The following is a 19,539-nucleotide window of genomic DNA, read 5'->3' on the forward strand; positions in this document are numbered from 1 at the left end:
GGTCCTGCGCGCGCTCTGCGCCGCCTCCTTTATCACCTCGTTGTCCCGCCCAGTCCCGCCCCCCGCCCGCCCTCCGGCCAATGGACGAGCGGCGCCCTCGGCCGCGCTGCCCAATCAGCGCTTCGTTGCTATGGGCGAACGTCGGCGGGAAAACGGCGACCAATCAGCGCCTTTTCTACCTCAGGGGCACTAGCGAATCAGCGCCTGTTACTGGGAGAACGAAAATAGGCAGAAAGGCAGTAACCAATCAGTGCCTTCCTCCTCTCAGCGACACGATGACCAATCAGCGACTTTCTCTCACCCCTGGGAGGGGGGGGGGGGATGAGCCCCCACGTGGGGAGGAGCCAATGGACGACTTCCGTGCCTGACACCGTCAGCGAATCAGCGAGCGTCTCCTCTTCCCTCGGTATAGACCAGAAGGGGGAGACAAGATGGCGGAAAAGGAGACGTCATGGCGGCGTGCGGCGGCGATTGAAGAGGAAGGCGGAGAGTCGGGTCTGGGCGGAAAACCGGCAGCTCCTCCGGCCGCGGCGGCTCCTCCGGCAGCAGCAGCAGCAGCGATCGGGGGATGGGGGGGCGGGAACCGGCGGCTTCTCCGGCCGCGGCCAGGACGTGGCTTCACCGGCACCCGGGGCGCGAGCCCGCGCGCTGCGGGGCTGCGGGCGGGTGCGGGGCCGGGGGCTCCGGGGGTCCCGAGCGGCGGCCGCGGGGCGGGAGGGGCGGCTGTGGTGATAACCTGCGGGGCACTGAAGTGGCTGCTGTGGGGGCTCTTCAGAGGCGTGTCTGGAGCTTATGGGGCAGGAACGGGGCTGCTGTAGCGGTACCGGTGGGGCAGCCATAGGGCAGCCATGGCGTTGCTCAGGGGTCACCTATTTGGGGGGGGGGGGGGGGTGGGCCGCGCCCGCAGCTGAGTGTGGCCCCACCCACGGGGGTGGGGTCAGTGCTGGGGGGCGGGGACTGGGAGGACACGCCCATTGGGAGGTCAGCCTGGGGAAAGTGGGCAGGGGTGGGGACTCCGTGTGTCACGCCCCCATAGGAGGAGCCTCTTGGGGTAGGGAGAGGGGCACGCCCAAAGGGGGCGTAGCTTCGGAAGGGAGGGGTGGAGCCGAGATAAGGGTGGGCTCTGTACAGCACGTGCTCTGAGGGGGCGTGTTTTAACAGGGGCTGAGTTTGAAGGTGGGGCTGGGGGCGGGGCCTCGATGCATCATGCTGCTGGGGGTGGGCGGGATGAAAGGGGAGGGGTCCGTAAGGGACACGCGCCTTGGGGAGGGCACAGACGGGCAGGGGCGGAGCTTGGACGAGGTGGAGTTGGGGGTGTGGCTTTCTCAGACCACGCCCTTGGAGGGAGAGGCCAGACTGGACAGCACACTGAAAAATTAAAATTAACTGTTGTTAACCACATCGAGTTTGCTGACTTTTTATTTTAACTCAGAAGTAATTAATACCGGTCATGTTTTTGCACAACCCCAGAAAAACTGTAGTTAAATTCAGACTGTCATAACTCACTGTTTTCTAATTTTATTTTACATCTAAATATCTTCTACTGTTCTGTTGGGAATCATTACTGCCTGGGACCTTTTTAATACCTCTATTTATAAACAGCCACTATTTAGTGGTTCCTTTTTACTTCTCTTTAAAAAAAAAAAGTAACGTTTTGACTCCGTTTGGTTCTGAGCTTTGTTGCCTCCAATCTCATGGCTCTGTTAGAATTTAAATACTAAACACTCCCGATTACTTTCCAATGCTGTTTAAAATCTAAAGCTTCCTTACTTTGTTTCCTATGCAGTCATTCGTGCCTGCAGTTTATTTCATAACGGTTGTGCAAATGGAGCTACCAATGACTCCACATTAGTTTTCTGCCTTTACCATTTCAAAGGAATTCCAAACAATGTGGTTTTTAAACTAGGATTCAGATTGGGAAGAACTGCTGCCTAGTTCACCAAGAAGTAATAGCTGAAATTAAATTCAGTTATTGCTCACGCCTAAATAATTTCATTTATTTACACTTTAACATTTTTATCATTACATTACTACCAGCCAGATTAACTAGCACACATTATTTTTTATTATAAACTAGAGATTTTTTTCTCCACAGGTATTACTTCCAATTAGTGCTCCAGTATTTATAGTCCACTCTTTTAAATTTTACTACATCAATTGGAGATAATTACTGTCTGCAGAGTTTTGAGTAACAGCTAGAGTAGATGACAGGCATTATTTACTCCCAAAGACTCTTCTGGTTACTCTTATTTACGTTTTCATTCTAAATGTCTTACAGTAAGTAAGTAGTTACAACAATAAAACACCAGGGCCTTGGCATTTCCAGGAAAACCCACCGCAGCGCCTCGACGTGTCCAGAGATCGTCGGTGCCGGCTCCGCCAACGACGCGCCCAACCAGCCCCACGGCTGGGTGCCGGCTCACCACACTTCGGGTGCCGGCTCTGCAGGTGCTGAGACATTCAAGATTGGTTTTGTATATTTTGTATTATTTTCTCTATTCTTATCAGTAGCATTAGTAAAACATTGTTAATATTTCCAGCTCTCTTCTCTCTGTCCTTCTCCCCCTCCCGATCGCCTGTCCTGAGTGGGACGGGGGGAGAGGGAGGGGCAAAAGGGGGAAGTGGCGGGGAGAGGGGGTTAACAATGCACCTGCCAGGGTTTTACTGTCACCCCGCAATCTAAACCCTCGACAGGGGCCAACAGATGGGGGTCCTGAGAGGAGACAAGAGGGCAAAAATGAGGCCTCTGGGATGTGTCAAGGGCAAATGGGGAAGTTTTGAGGGGAAGAGAGAAAAGAGGGGAATTTAATGGGCCAAGAGGTCAAACGGGCACCGTGATGCCACCAAAGAGCCTGCAGGGACCAAAGGCAGGCAGGGTCATCGCAGAGGAGCTGGAAGGAAATGGGTTACTGAGGGAACCAGGGGGTGAGTAAGCTTGTGAGGGGGACAGAGGCAAAGGGACGTGTCCTGAGGAGAACAAATCGAAAGGTTCTTACCTCTGAGAAATTGTCCTGGACTTTGGTTCCACCAGCAGCCGTCCTGTGGGCCCGGCACAGCCTGGGGATCCCTGACCCGCACCACCGCAACCTTTAACGGGACACTGGGCCGTTCTAGAGCCTGAATGACAAACAGCAAGTATTTCTCTAGGACAGCTTTGATGGCGGATTGTTCTGTTTTCCCTGCAGCGGACAGGGAGAAATTTCTCCTCCCTGCCGTACCACTGAACACCCTGATTCTTCAGGCATTTTGGGGCTGTGAGCCCCCATCTCTCGCTGGCCTGCTCCTCCGGTAACATCATCGTCATCCCCCGAGTTCCCCCATTGATTCACTCCAAAAAAAAAAGTTAGAAAAGGAAAACAGCCCCAGCGGGCAGCTCATTACTTTAAAATGCCATTCACATACGTACATACCAGAGCCCCCAAACCCGGGGGTCAGCGCCCCGAACAGCCGCAGCCACGTCCCACAGGCCGGCAGCCGCCCCCCGGCACGCTGGGGACGGACGACGGTGCCGCGTCTCCCGCTCCGGCGCTGCTCCCCCCACCGGGGCTGGGGGTCTGCTGAGCATGGGGCGGTCACAGCTCCCCCTGAAACACAGCAATTCCACAGGAGAGTTCTTGAAACATAGCCCCTCGTTTTGCACGTTTCCAGAAAGCATTTCTTATGTCAACTGCCTGATGACAGGCTTGTCTTTTGTAACTTAATCACACTATACATTAATTTAGCAGCTTCTCTTGAATTCCCCCCTTTGCAATATACTTGCAAATTCTTTGGCAGTACAAATCTACGAAATATTATCACCTCGTGCTGTGGTACAGCACAAGTATTTGTTACCCGCCTGCAGTGCCAAACAGAACACTGTAGCACAATGTAAGTCAAAATGGCTCGCATCAAAATCAGAGTCATAAGATCAACGCTGACGGAGCTCTGAAGCCGCAGCTCCTGCCGGTTCTGACGGTTCTTTCTTATCTGGCACCTCTGATTGCTTGTGTTTCTTATCTGGCACCTCTGGCTGCTTCGGGTCGAGCAGCGTCTCTGCCCCCTGGCCGTGCGCTGCAGTACCCGGGTTTCGCCACAGGGCGGCAGCACTGAGGCGCGCCGCAGCACCGCATTGGGGCGGCCGGGTGCAGCACCGCGCTTTGTCCACAGGACGGCGACACTGAGACCCGCCGCGGCACAAATGGCATTTCTGTCCCCCCAGAAATCCTGGGTCCCTCCTGAACTCCTGGGTCCCTCCTGAACTCCTGGGGCCCCTCCTGAACTCCTGGGGCCCCTCCTGAACTCCTGGGTCCCCTCCTGAACTCCTGGGCGAAAAAAACATGCCCCTCGCGGTGGGGGGCTGTGCTGGTTTTGTTACAAAACAAGTTTCTCTTTTAGTGAATTTGCCTGTCAGCTAAAGCTTCATATTAGCTGCATTTTCCTGGAGAACCAGATACATGTTGTGATAAACAGAGCAATGGAATGCTAACTTGTTGCTAAGGACACATTCACATCTTGCAAGAGAGGCAACAAGAAACAGGTGACGGAGAAACTGACCGACTGTGTATAACATCCCATTCACGTGAATACTTCATATAAAAGTGGGAGATCATGAGGATCTTGTCCTCCTAATGGATATTGGTCTCCAAATTGTAGCCTGGGAAATGAAACGATATGCTGGAAGAATCGAAGCAAAGCAAACCCCTTGGAGGAAATGGGGGATTTAAGGGGATCTTGGCAGAATCCTGGCTCTACCGATGTCAACGAACCACGGAAAGCCCACAATGGATTATTTTGGATATGTGGGAACAGAGCTTAGAACGAGTTAATGCCTAAATGGAGAGGGTCTTGTACAATAGGGATAATTCAACCAGCATTTTTCCTTTTCCCAAAGGAAAAAGGGAGTCATCTGGGGAAACCTCTGTACGAAACTTTAAAGAGAGAGAAGAGGGGTTTAACAAATGTCCCCAGAGGAGGAACGCAAACTTGGAAAGATGATGAATGGCCTGCGAAAAGGATAATTGAATACTATGATCCAGCCACCTGGGCCCAAGATGGAAGCTGGGGATACCGTACCCCAATATACATGCTAAACCGAATTATCCGGTTGCAAGCAGTGGTTGAAATAAGAAGCAACCGGACAGCTGAGACACTGAATCTCATAGCAAGACAATTGTCTCAGACCAGGGCTGCAGTGGACCAAAATCGGGTAGCCTTAGATTATCTTTTAGCTGAAGAAGGGGGTGTCTGTGGGAAATGGAATACTTCTGAGTGTTGTTTAGAAATAGATGGTAATGGGGAAGCTATCATGAAAACAGCAGAGGAGATAAAACGAGTTGCGCGTGCCCCAGTACAGAAATGGAATTCTATACTTACCGGCCATTGGTGGGATCACTTCTTTGGGGGAGCTGTTTGTACCATGTATGAACCCGTGCGTTATTCGGTTAATACATTCAGTATTCCAAGCCATGCAAATCTCAGCCGTGCCTATAGATCCTGAAATGGCAACAAAAGGAACATCGTGTCATTTACACGTGCACGTACCACCACCCCCCAAAAGTGGGGGGCTCCCCTAGGAAAACAAAGCGGGGGCAGCGCCCCAAACAGCCGCAGCCCCCGGCCCACAGGCCGGCAGCTGCCCCCCGGCACGGCAATGCTGCTGGCCAGCCTGAGCAGGGAGCTGTTCGTGCCGGCCAATATCGACACCCCCCTTCTCCAGGCAGTTTGGAGAACTCTATTTGCCAGTGTTGCCCCGGTACATTTCCCTCGTCCAGTTGCTCTTCTCTGTACCCTGCATACGGTATTAAGATGGTTTTCTAGACACATTTCACATTGCCGGGTCACTCGCTCGCAAAGAGTTTCTAAATTCGCTCTTACCTTTTCGTCTCATCTTGACAGAGCGCATCAGCTCCTCACGCCGCGAGGCACCGCTGCTCTCCCGTCGCCGGTGACGGCTTCTTTGGACCCTAATTCTAACTTGGCTATAAATCTCCTATTAATTTCTTATCCTCTTTGTTACAGTTTCCTGATGTTGCTTGGAGGAGACAGCCACCTGGGATCAGAGACGTGGCTTTTGTGTCGGTCTCTGTCCTTTCGCTGGCTGGTTTTACAGGGCGTCTGCCAATTTATTTCCAGTTTCCTGATCGGCGTTTCCCTTCTGAGGCCCTTTGCAACCCATGACGGCAACTTTTCTAGCAAAAGCACAGCTTCCAGCAACTGGAGCATCCCGTTCAATCTGCCTTCCTTGTGCTGTTAATAAACTTTATTCTTTTCAATTGTCTTCAAGGGCATGCACCACTCGAAAAACCTGCTTAGAATCAGTGCAAATATTAATCTTCTTCTCTTTGCATAACTCTAAAGCTCGCGTGAGAGCAAGTTCTGACTGCGAACCCCGCGGGTCACACAGCGTCTCTGCCCCCTGGCAGCTTCTCTTCACAAGCGAGAAGAGAAAACAGGGACAGGTATCTGAAAAAACAAGGCAGAGAACACAGCAGCGGGGGGGACAGAGGAAAAGAGGCCGGAAGAGCACCGAGGAACAGGGCAGAGGAAGAAACAAATCGGCGCGGCGGGGCGGAGGCGGAGGAAAAAAGCCCGGCACGGTCAATGGGACAGAGAGGAACGCGGCCACGGGCAGGGAGCGGGACACGGGGACGCAGCGAGAAACCACGGGACGCGGGGAGATACCAAAACGTCGGCAAAAAAGACTCTTGAACACTGTTCTGAAAGTGTTAAACGGCAGGCAATTTCAATACAGCGCACCGCACGCTCAAGGATCGCCCCTGTAATCGAGCGTGCATGTGACTCACGCTTCTTGGTATTGATTACATCTACCTATTGGATATTCATTTGCTCCCAGCGCTTAGTTAATGCATTAAACGGAAGCTCTTTCCATAACCCCACCCTTCGCTGGCAGTCCATCCTTGGTGTGCCAGCGTGTCCACCAAGGGTCTCCAGCGGTCCCCGGTGCCCCCCCGCCCCGGTGTCGGCTTCTCGACCTCATTTCTTGAGCACGCCCACTCTCATTTTGTGCTGCTACTCAAGTAGCTCCTTCTCCATTCAGTGGAACGTTCCATTTTCCCAGCCTGCGAGCCAAGGACATCCCGCTTTGCGCCACCTCCAGTCCCTGTAGAGCCAGTTTTTCTCTCTTAGGTTTCTGTTACGTTAGGCCTGGTCTTGCTACCTTATGCCGAGGGCTTTCTAAAAGATTTTTGTTCCTCCTATCAACGGGAAGCAAGAAGGAGAGCAACAGGCAAAACCGATGGCAGAGCGAGAGAGACCGCGGGGAGCACAGGGGGCTGGAGGAACAAAGAGAGGAATGAGGAGCCACGCCGAGAGACGGAGGGCAGGGAAAAAACAACAAAAAAAGAGAAAAACGGGGCGGGGGGCAGCACGAAGGCTCAGAACAGGAACGAGGATGGGAACAGCGCCATACAGAATGAAGAAAGCCAGCAACGCTGAGCACGACAAAGGCACAGAGAGAGAAGACGAAGGGAGGGAGGAAGGAAAGAGAAAGACAGGAAGGTCGGGGGACAGAGCAGCACGTACAGACACAGAGAGGAAGAGAAGAGCGCGGGGACACACAGACGAGAGCGCAGCGGGGGGACACGCACACGGACGAGAACGCAGCGGGGGGACGGACACGAGAGCGCAGCGGGGACAAGAACGGGCCAGAGAAAGCGTGGGGAAAAAGGAGACGGAGGGGCAGGGAGGCACCAGGACACAGAAGCCGGGGACGAGGCCCGAGGGCCAGGGACTCACAGCGGCTCTCGCTTTCGGTGGCTGCCAGGAGGCTTCTAACAGCTCAGACGCTCCTGTCCCCTCCTCTCCTCCCTCGGGGCGCTCGGCCGTCCTCAGCCTAGGAGAACACGGTGTGGTGTCAGGGCTGCTACGAGACGAGGCTTCGGGGACACGGAGCCTCGCTGGCTCGCTCGCCACGCAGCCATCCCGCTCCGGGATACGCGCACGGACCTGCCGCGCACCTAGACGGCCTGGCCCGCTGCACGCCACGCAGAGGGACCCTTCGCCACCCGGAGAGAGGGGCTCCCTCTCTTGCCCGCCGCAGGAAGCAGACGTCGGGCCGACGGACCCGCACTTCTTCCTCTTTACCTCTCCGGCTCCAGCCGCGGCAGCACCCGTCCACAGACGGGACGCGCTCCCCCGTCCCTTTTCCCGCCGCGCTGCCAGACGAGCCTTGCCAGCCCGAGGCGGGCGCAGCCGACGGCATCCCCGGGGTGGCAGCGAACGGCCGCATCCTCAGCGTGGCCTCTGGGAGCAGGAAAGAAGAAGCGGCAGCCGTTAGCACCGTAGCTCACCCCTGCCTGAGCCTGCTCCTTCCGCACGGGCCACCGGAGAGGTGCCGAGGGCCGGCCTGCCGCCTTCACCATGGGGCTCGGGAGCGGCCCAGGAACACGGGACGGGTGGGCAGGAGCTGCCGCAGCTGGGGCCGGCTGCACGGGGCGAGCGGGGCCGCGGGAGGAGGCTCAGGGGGAGCTCTGGCGAGCTGGGGACGCACCCGGCATCTGCCCCCGGCCGGCTGGCGCCTCCTGCTCCTCTGCGGCACGCTAGCCAATACACTGACAATACACCTATTAGTTAAATAGAAACTAAGCACTCTGCTTCTAAACAACGTGTTATTTAATCTTCTGTCTCCCTCTTGTCATGCAGAAGGATCTAAAAGGTGAAAAATATCCCCTCAGTGTGCAGGGGGTCAGAAAGCATTTACCTCACATCAGCTGGTTAATGAGGGTATGAGTTCTATAACTTCATGGCAGCATACATTAACTTGGCAGCTTCTCTCGAATTCCCCCCTTTGCAATATACAAGTTTCTCTTTTAGTGAATTTGCCTGTCAGCTAAAGCTTCATATTAGCTGCATTTTCCTGGACAACCAGATACATGTTGTGGTAAACAGAGCAATAGAATGCTAACTTGTTGCTAAGGACACATTCACATCTTGCAAGAGAGGCAACAAGAAACAGGTGACGGAGAAACTGACCGACTGTGTATAACATCCCATTCACGTGAATACTTCATATAAAAGTGGGAGATCATGAGGATCTTGTCCTCCTAATGGATATTGGTCTCCAAATTGTAGCCTGGGAAATGAAACGATATGCTGGAAGAATCGAAGCAAAGCAAACCCCTTGGAGGAAATGGGGGATTTAAGGAGATCTTGGCAGAATCCTGCCTCTACCTATGTCAACGAACCACGGAAAGCCCCCGATGGATTATTTTGGATATGTGGGAATAGAGCTTAGAACGAGTTAATGCCTAAATGGAGAGGGTCTTGTACAATAGGGATAATTCAACCAGCATTTTTCCTTTTCCTAAAGGAAAAAGGGAGTCATCTGGGGAAACCTCTGTACGAAACTTTAAAGAGAGAGAAGAGGGGTTTAACAAATGTCCCCAGAGGAGGAACGCAAACTTGGAAAGATGATGAATGGCCTGCGAAAAGGATAATTGAATACTATGATCCAGCCACCTGGGCCCAAGATGGAAGCTGGGGATACCGTACCCCAATATACATGCTAAACCGAATTATCCGGTTGCAAGCAGTGGTTGAAATAAGAAGCAACCGGACAGCTGAGGCACTGAATCTCGTAGCAAGACAATTGTCTCAGACCAGGGCTGCAGTGGACCAAAATCGGGTAGCCTTAGATTATCTTTTAGCTGAAGAAGGGGGTGTCTGTGGGAAATGGAATACTTCTGAGTGTTGTTTAGAAATAGATGGTAATGGGGAAGCTATCATGAAAACAGCAGAGGAGATAAAACGAGTTGCGCGTGTCCCAGTACAGAAATGGAATTCTATACTTACCGGCCATTGGTGGGATCACTTCTTTGGGGGAGCTGTTTGTACCGTGTATGATCCCGTGCTTTATTCGGTTAATACATTCAGTACTCCAGGCCAGGCAAATCTCAGCCGTGCCTATAGATCCTGAAATGGCAACAAAACGAACAGGGTATAAATTGATGATTTTCAAAGATAACACCAAACCGGACCTGGCCGCCGCTAGGCAAGTACTAGCTAACGTTGAGGCCAAAGCACGAATCAAGAGGATAAAAAGAAAACGTGGCAACTGTCAAAAATGCACTTGTGATTCGTGCTAAGATGTTGAATGTTTACAGATATAACCAAATGAGGCACGGGCTCTGAACCTGGAAAAAGGAAAAGCTGTAGTTTTTGCCGTTCCAGTGCACGGTCAGAACCAAGGCCTATCCAAGAATTAAACCGAACTACGGTACACCTCACCGCTACATACAGAGCCGGCTTTACACCGCAACGGAGCACCGCAACAACCGGTACCAAAAGCCCGGCCCCAGCTCTCAGCAAAGAAAGACTCCTCACCCGTCCTCGCGCGTCCCCGCGGCGACCCGACCGAGACCAGGAGTCTCTCCACAGAAACCCCCGGGGCGCGCCGAGAGAGTCCTCGACTCCACGGGCCCTGCGGCCGCACAGAGCGGGTCCTCCGGCCGCCTCGCCGCCCGAAACGGGGAAAGAAACGGGACGGCAGAGTCAGCGGCGCTGCTAAGCCGCGTGCTGTACTGCATTGGATGAGGTTAGTTATAACCATTTGGTTTCTCGCTGACAACACATCTGTTAATTATTAGTTAAATATAAACTAAGCTCTCAGCTTCTAAACAACGTGTTACTTAACCTTCCGTCTCCCTCCTCTCATGCAGAAGGATCTAAAAGGCGAAAAATGTCCCCTCACCGTGCAGGCGCTCAGAAAGCATTTCCCTCACGTCAACCGGTTCATGAGGGCTACATCTTCTATAACTTCATCGCAGCATACGTTAACTTGGCAGCTTCTCTTCAAAAGTGAGAAGAGAACACAGGGACAGGCACCTGAAAAAACAAGGCAGAGAACAAAGCAGCTGGGAACATCGTGTCATTTACACATGCACGTACCACCACCCCCCAAAAGTGGGGGGGCTCCCCTAGGAAAACAAAGCGGGGGCAGCGCCCCAAACAGCCGCAGCCCCCGGCCCGCAGGCCGGCAGCTGCCCCCCGGCACGGCAATGCTGCTGGCCAACCTGAGCAGGGAGCTGTTCGTGCCGGCCAATATCGATACCCCCCTTCGCTCTCTCGCGGGAGAGCAAGTTCTTCAGCTTTCTGGGCAGAAGTCCCTGGAGGTAAAGGTTCAGCTCCCATTACCTGCTGGGCAGCCGTCCCCGCACGCCCGGCTTCACGTACCCCTTGCTTTACGCAAAGCTGCTTCCATCAGTGACCCAGGAGTCTTTGGCATCCTCCAGTGGACGGTCCTTTCAATCCGCTCCTGCTGTTGCCAAGCATTCGTGGGCCACCGACTGCAGGACGGATCCACTGAGGAAAGAAGCCGCACCGACAACGTTAGCAGTAGCAATATTTACACCATTAAACGTTCTAAGGAGGCACCGAGGGAGGGATGTTGTTTGCACACAAACGGGGACCTGACCCCCGTCGGGGGGACGGACGCTGACACGCGGAGACCTGACTGCGAACCCCGCGGGTCACACAGCGTCTCTGCCCCCTGGCAGCTTCTCTTCACAAGCGAGAAGAGAAAACAGGGACAGGTATCTGAAAAAACAAGGCAGAGAACACAGCAGCGGGGAGGACAGAGGAAAAGAGGCCGGAAGAGCACCGAGGAACAGGGCAGAGGAAGAAACAAATCGGCGCGGCGGGGCGGAGACGGAGGAAAAAAGCCCGGCACGGTCAATGGGACAGAGAGGAACGCGGCCACGGGCAGGGAGCGGGACACGGGGACGCAGCGAGAAACCACGGGACGCGGGGAGGTACCAAAACGTCGGCAAAAAAGACTCTTGAACACTGTTCTGAAAGTGTTAAACGGCAGGCAATTTCAATACAGCGCACCACACGCTCAAGGATCGCCCCGTAATCGAGCGCGCATGTGACTCACGCTTCTTGGTATTGATTACATCTACCTATTGGATATTCATTTGCTCCCAGCGCTTAGTTAATGCATTAGACGGAAGCTCTTTCCATAACCCCACCCTTCGCTGGCAGTCCATCCTTGGTGTGCCAGCGTGTCCACCAAGGGTCTCCAGCGGTCCCCGGTGCCCCCCCGCCCCGGTGTCGGCTTCTCGACCTCATTTCTTGAGCACGCCCACTCTCATTTTGTGCTGCTACTCAAGTAGCTCCTTCTCCATTCAGTGGAACGTTCCATTTTCCCAGCCTGCGAGCCAAGGACATCCCGCTTTGCGCCACCTCCAGTCCCTGTAGAGCCAGTTTTTCTCTCTTAGGTTTCTGTTACGTTAGGCCTGGTCTTGCTACCTTATGCCGAGGGCTTTCTAAAAGATTTTTGTTCCTCCTATCAACGGGAAGCAAGAGGGAGAGCAACAGGCAAAACCGATGGCAGAGCGAGAGAGACCGCGGGGAGCACAGGGGGCTGGAGGAACAAAGAGAGGAATGAGGAGCCACGCCGAGAGACGGAGGGCAGGGAAAAAACAACAAAAAAAGAGAAAAACGGGGCGGGGGGCAGCACGAAGGCTCAGAACAGGAACGAGGATGGGAACAGCGCCATACAGAATGAAGAAAGCCAGCAACGCTGAGCACGACAAAGGCACAGAGAGAGAAGACGAAGGGAGGGAGGAAGGAAAGAGAAAGACAGGAAGGTCGGGGGACAGAGCAGCACGTACAGACACAGAGAGGAAGAGAACAGCGGGGAGACACACAGACAAGACAGCACAGCAGAGGGGGGAAACGAGAGCGCACAGCGGGGGGGGCAGACGAGAGCGCACAGCGGGGACAAGAGAACAGCGGGGACAAGAACAGGCCAGAGAAAGCGTGGCGAAAAAGGAGACGGAGGGGCAGGGAGGCACCAGGACACAGAAGCCGGGGACGAGGCCCGAGGGCCAGGGACTCACAGCGGCTCTCGCTTTCGGTGGCTGCCAGGAGGCTTCTAACAGCTCAGACGCTCCTGTCCCCTCCTCTCCTCCCTCGGGGCGCTCGGCCGTCCTCAGCCTAGGAGAACACGGTGTGGTGTCAGGGCTGCTACGAGACGAGGCTTCGGGGACACGGAGCCTCGCTGGCTCGCTCGCCACGCAGCCATCCCGCTCCGGGATACGCGCACGGACCTGCCGCGCACCTAGACGGCCTGGCCCGCTGCACACCACGCAGAGGGACCCTTCGCCACCCGGAGAGAGGGGCTCCCTCTCTTGCCCGCCGCAGGAAGCAGACGTCGGGCCGACGGACCCGCATTTCTTCCTCTTTACCTCTCCGGCTCCAGCCGCGGCAGCACCCGTCCACAGACGGGACGCGCTCCCCCGTCCCTTTTCCCGCCGCGCTGCCAGACGAGCCTCGCCAGCCCGAGGCGGGTGCAGCCGACGGCATCCCCGGGGTGGCAAGGAACGGCCGCATCCTCAGCGTGGCCTCTGGGAGAGGGAAAGAAGAAGCGGCAGCCGTTAGCACCGTAGCTCACCCCTGCCTGAGCCTGCTCCTTCCGCACGGGCCACCGGAGAGGTGCCGAGGGCCGGCCTGCCGCCTTCACCGTGGGGCTCGGGAGCGGCCCAGGAACACGGGACGGGTGGGCAGGAGCTGCCACAGCTGGGGGCGGCTGCACGGGGCGAGCGGGGCCGCGGGAGGAGGCTCAGGGGGAGCTCTGGCGAGCTGGGGACGCACCCGGCATCTGCCCCCGGCCGGCTGGCGCCTCCTGCTCCTCTGCGGCACGCTGGCCAATACACTGACAATACACCTATTAGTTAAATAGAAACTACGCACTCTGCTTCTAAACAACGTGTTATTTAATCTTCTGTCTCCCTCTTGTCATGCAGAAGGATCTAAGAGGTGAAAAATATCCCCTCAGCATGCAGGGGGTCAGAAAGCATTTACCTCACATCAACTGGTTAATGAAGGTATGAGTTCTTATAACTTCATCACAGCATACATTAACTTGGCAGCTTCTCTTGAATTCCCCCCTTTGCAATATACTTGCAAATTCTTTGGCAGTATAAATCTACAAAATATTATCACCTCGTGCTGTGGTACAGCACAATTATTTGTTACCCACTAGCAGTACCAAACAGAACACTGTAGCATAATATAAGGCAAAATGATCAACATCAACATCAGACTCATAAGATCAACGCTGACAGAGCTCTGAAGCCGCAGCTCCTGCCGGTTCTGACGGTTGTTTCTTATCTGGCACCTCTGGCTGCTTCGGGTCGAGCAGCGTCTCTGCCCCCTGGCCGTGCGCTGCAGTACCCGAGTTTCGCCACAGGGCGGCAGCACAGAGACCCGCCGCGGCAGCCCCGGGCGAGCGGTCGCGCCGCGTGCCGCGGGAATCCCGAAAAAAAAAACCCAAAAAACAAAGGCAACAGAACAAAAAAGCACACGGAGAGCCGCGGCACGGAAGCCGCGCCTACGGGACACGGAACCCGCCGCGCCTCGCCCCGAGCTCCCGCCGAAGCGGCGCCCCACCACCGAGCCTGCAACCGCGCCTCAGCTCCGCTTTTAAACGCGCCCCCACTAACGGGGGCTGCGCCGCTCCCGGAGGGACTGCCGGGCCGCGCACGGGCGCTGCGCCGGAGGGAGACGCGGCTCCAGACCGCAAGCCTTCAGCGCACCTGCCCTCGGGCTCGCACGCCGCCCACCAGCTTCGCCAGCTCGGCCGTAAGGGCGGGGGGGAAACGGAGCCCATCCCGCTCCCCCCGTTCCAACGGCACGGTCCCCGTGGCCGCACTCACCTGCCGCGTCTCTCGCCGCTCCGTTCCCCTCGCGCTCTCCCGCCGGGCTCCGCGGGCACCGACACCGCCGGCCGCAGCGAGCGCTCCGCAGCAGCCCCGACCCCCGTTCCCGTTCGCTCCCGGTTACCCCCCCCCAACCGAGGCGCTCGCGGTTTGGACATGCGCAGTAGGGATACGGCAGCACCCGCCCCTTGCCGCGTCCCGGTTGGCTGCCTAGGACACGTCAATCAGCTCTCTCGCCGCCTATCAGCGCTCGCTGTTGGGGCATGCGCAGTAGGGAGACCGCAACGCCCGCCCCTCTGCCAACCTGATAGGCGGACAGTGTGGCAACTGACGTGCCTAGGCAGCCAACCAGCGCTCCGCCCCTCCAGCCCTCCCGCGCCATCTGATTGGCCCGCTCTGAATCCTCTCAATCCTCACCCGCACGGCCTCTCCTTGGGGAAAAAACATGCCCAAACACTAGGGAGCCATGGGGAAACCAGTGAGAGACAAGACGGACAGCAGCAACGGCAAGTGCAATCTGGCTTCAATTCTGATCGTGCACTTCAAAGCCTCTCTCAGTCCTACCAATGACTGCTCCTTTTCTGGAAGAACAAACTTTCTTACCTGAACATCCTAAATTGAAGACTCCACGGAACAGAAGGGGAATGAGCCGCAGGACAACGTGCCATCGATTTACACTAATGGGGAAAAAAACGCCTAGAAGTCAACCCCAAATTTAAAATTGCACGTGTCTTTTCCAAGCAGAATGAGCCTGTGATTCCACAAAAAAGGAGGGCAAAGAGCAGGTCAGCTTATCAGAGAAAGACAGTGACAGGGAGCCAGAGACACAGAGAGGTGACACAGAGAGAGGGAGAGCGAGGCAAACGGGACGGAGAGGCCAAAATGAGCGCTCCACAGCCTCCCCCCGCTCGCCCCGAGACACCACGGACGCGTTTGCAAGGCAGGCAGCTGTTCAAACGGGATTGAGTCGGCGCACTCTGATTGGCTGCTTTACACCCCACCGCGCCGTCCTCCTATTGGATGCGCCTTCCGCGGTCCGCGCCCAGGTGCCCGCCTCACGTCGGACCTGACTGAGGACTGCGCACTTTGGGCATGCGCAGTACGGACACCCCAACGCCCGCCGCTCCGGCAACCTGATTGGCTGCCTACGCACATCACTTGCCATTCTCCCCGCCTATCAGCGCTCCGCCCCTCCAGCCCTCCCGAGCGATCTGATTGGCCCATTCTGAATCCTCACCATTTAGAAACAGCCGCTATTTAGTGGTTCATTTTTACTTCTCTTTAAAAAAAAAAAAAAAAAAAAAAAAAAAAAAAGTAACGTTTTGACTCCGTTTGGTTCTGAGCGTTGTTGCCTCCAATCTCATGGCTCTGTTAGAATTTAAATACTAAACACTCCCCATTACTTTCCAATGCTCTTTAAAATCTAAAGCTTCCTTACTTTGTTTCCTATGCAGTCATTCGTGCCTGCCTGCAGTTTATTTCATAACGGTTGTGCAAATGGAGCTACCAATGACTCCACATTAGTTTTCTGCCTTTACCATTTCAAAGGAATTCCAAACAATGTGGTTTTTAAACTAGGATGCAGATTGGGAATAACTGCTGCCTAGTTCACCAAGAAGTAATAGCTGAAATTAAATTCAGTTATTGCTCACGCCTAAATAATTTCATTTATTTACACTTTAACATTTTTATCATTACATTACTACCAGCCGGATTAACTAGCACACATTATTTTTTATTACAAACTAGAGATTTTTTCTCCACAGGTATTACTTCCAATTAGTGCTGCCACTCTTTTAAATTTTACTACATCAATTGGAGATAATTACTGTCTGCAGAGTTTTGAGTAACAGCTAGAGTAGATGACAGGCATTATTTACTCCCAAAGACTCTTCTGGTTACTCTTATTTACCTTTTCATTCTAAATGTCTTACAGTAAGTAAGTAGTTACAATCATAAAACACCAGGGCCTTGGAATTTCCAGGAAAACCCACCGCAGCGCCTCGACGCGTCCAGAGATCGTCGGTGCCGGCTCCGCCAACGACGCGCCCAACCAGCCCCACGGTTGGGTGCCGGCTCACCACACTTCGGGTGCCGGCTCTGCAGGTGCTGAGACATTCAAGATTGGTTTTCTATATTTTGTATTATTTTCTCTATTCTTATCAGTAGCATTAGTAAAACATTGTTAATATTTCCAGCTCTCTTCTCTCTGTCCTTCTCCCCCTCCCGATCGCCTGTCAGAAAAGGAAAACAGCCCCAGCGGGCAGCTCATTACTTTAAAATGCCATTCACATACGTACATACCAGAGCCCCCAAACCCGGGGGGGCAGCGCCCCGAACAGCCGCAGCCACGTCCCACAGGCCGGCAGCCGCCCCCCGGCACGCTGGGGACGGACGACGGTGCCGCGTCTCCCGCTCCGGCGCTGCTCCCCCCACCGGGGCTGGGGGTCTGCTGAGCATGGGGCGGTCACAGCTCCCCCTGAAACACAGCAATTCCACAGGAGAGTTCTTGAAACATAGCCCCTCGTTTTGCACGTTTCCAGAAAGCATTTCTTATGTCAACTGCCTGATGACAGGCTTGTCTTTTGTAACTTAATCACACTATACATTAATTTAGCAGCTTCTCTTGAATTCCCCCCTTTGCAATATACTTGCAAATTCTTTGACAGTACAAATCTACGAAATATTATCACCTCGTGCTATGGTACAGCACAATTATTTGTTACCCACTAGCAGTGCCAAACAGAACACTGTAGCATAATGTAAGACAAAATGACTAGCATCAACATCAGAGTCATAAGATCAACGCTGATGGAGCTCTGAAGCCGCAGCTCCTGCCGGTTCTGACGGTTCTTTCTTATCTGGCACCTCTGACTGCTTGTGTTTCTTATCTGGCACCTCTGGCTGCTTCGGGGCAAGCAGCGTCTCTGCCCCCTGGCCGTGCGCTGCAGTACCCGAGTTTCGCCACAGGGCGGCAGCACTGAGGCGCGCCGCGGCACCGCATTGGGGCGGCCGGGTGCAGCACCGCGCTTTGTCCACAGGACGGCGACACTGAGACCCGCCGCGGCACAAATGGCATTTCTGTCCCCCCAGAAATCCTGGGTCCCTCCGGAACTCCTGGGTCCCCCTCCGGAACTCCTGGGGGAAAAAAACATGCCCCTGGCGGTGGGGGGCTGTGCTGGTTTTGTTACAAAACAAGTTTCTCTTTTAGTGAATTTGCCTGTCAGCTAAAGCTTCATATTAGCTGCATTTTCCTGGACAACCAGATACATGTTGTGGTAAACAGAGCAATGGAATGCTAACTTGTTGCTAAGGACACATTCACATCTTGCAAGAGGGGCAACAAGAAACAGGTGACGGAGAAACTGACCGACTGTGTATAACATCCCATTCACGTGAATACTTCATATAAAAGTGGGAGATCATGAGGATCTTGTCCTCCTAATGGATATTGGTCTCCAAATTGTAGCCTGGGAAATGAAACGATATGCTGGAAGAATCGAAGCAAAGCAAACCCCTTGGAGGAAATGGGGGATTTAAGGGGATCTTGGCAGAATCCTGGCTCTACCGATGTCAACGAACCACGGAAAGCCCACAATGGATTATTTTGGATATGTGGGAACAGAGCTTAGAACGAGTTAATGCCTAAATGGAGAGGGTCTTGTACAATAGGGATAATTCAACCAGCATTTTTCCTTTTCCCAAAGGAAAAAGGGAGTCATCTGGGGAAACCTCTGTACGAAACTTTAAAGAGAGAGAAGAGGGGTTTAACAAATGTCCCCAGAGGAGGAACGCAAACTTGGAAAGATGATGAATGGCCTGCGAAAAGGATAATTGAATACTATGATCCAGCCACCTGGGCCCAAGATGGAAGCTGGGGATACCGTACCCCAATATACATGCTAAACCGAATTATCCGGTTGCAAGCAGTGGTTGAAATAAGAAGCAACCGGACAGCTGAGACACTGAATCTCATAGCAAGACAATTGTCTCAGACCAGGGCTGCAGTGGACCAAAATCGGGTAGCCTTAGATTATCTTTTAGCTGAAGAAGGGGGTGTCTGTGGGAAATGGAATACTTCTGAGTGTTGTTTAGAAATAGATGGTAATGGGGAAGCTATCATGAAAACAGCAGAGGAGATAAAACGAGTTGCGCGTGCCCCAGTACAGAAATGGAATTCTATACTTACCGGCCATTGGTGGGATCACTTCTTTGGGGGAGCTGTTTGTACCATGTATGAACCCGTGCGTTATTCGGTTAATACATTCAGTATTCCAAGCCATGCAAATCTCAGCCGTGCCTATAGATCCTGAAATGGCAACAAAAGGAACATCGTGTCATTTACACGTGCACGTACCACCACCCCCCAAAAGTGGGGGGCTCCCCTAGGAAAACAAAGCGGGGGCAGCGCCCCAAACAGCCGCAGCCCCCGGCCCACAGGCCGGCAGCTGCCCCCCGGCACGGCAATGCTGCTGGCCAGCCTGAGCAGGGAGCTGTTCGTGCCGGCCAATATCGACACCCCCCTTCTCCAGGCAGTTTGGAGAACTCTATTTGCCAGTGTTGCCCCGGTACATTTCCCTCGTCCAGTTGCTCTTCTCTGTACCCTGCATACGGTATTAAGATGGTTTTCTAGACACATTTCACATTGCCGGGTCACTCGCTCGCAAAGAGTTTCTAAATTCGCTCTTACCTTTTCGTCTCATCTTGACAGAGCGCATCAGCTCCTCACGCCGCGAGGCACCGCTGCTCTCCCGTCGCCGGTGACGGCTTCTTTGGACCCTAATTCTAACTTGGCTATAAATCTCCTATTAATTTCTTATCCTCTTTGTTACAGTTTCCTGATGTTGCTTGGAGGAGACAGCCACCTGGGATCAGAGAC

The 19,539-nt window shown here is 54.2% G+C and overlaps 1 protein-coding gene across 1 annotated transcript in view; it reads right to left on the reverse strand.

The window, feature by feature from the left end:
* Positions 1-713: 713 nt before the first annotated feature.
* LOC309438859 (uncharacterized protein) overlaps positions 714-19,539 on the reverse strand; it is a 59,365-nt gene continuing 40,539 nt past the window's right edge. The window contains exons 4-6 of the mRNA XM_082050781.1: positions 2,997-3,117; positions 2,337-2,451; positions 714-1,368 (exon numbers count right to left, since the gene is read on the reverse strand). Coding sequence (XP_081906907.1) covers positions 859-1,368; positions 2,337-2,451; positions 2,997-3,117 — 746 coding nt within the window. The 3' untranslated portion in view covers positions 714-858. The remainder of the gene's footprint in view (positions 1,369-2,336; positions 2,452-2,996; positions 3,118-19,539) is intronic.

Source organism: Streptopelia decaocto, assembly GCF_964273445.1.
Source record: "Streptopelia decaocto genome assembly, chromosome: 4".
Taxonomy (NCBI): domain Eukaryota; kingdom Metazoa; phylum Chordata; class Aves; order Columbiformes; family Columbidae; genus Streptopelia; species Streptopelia decaocto.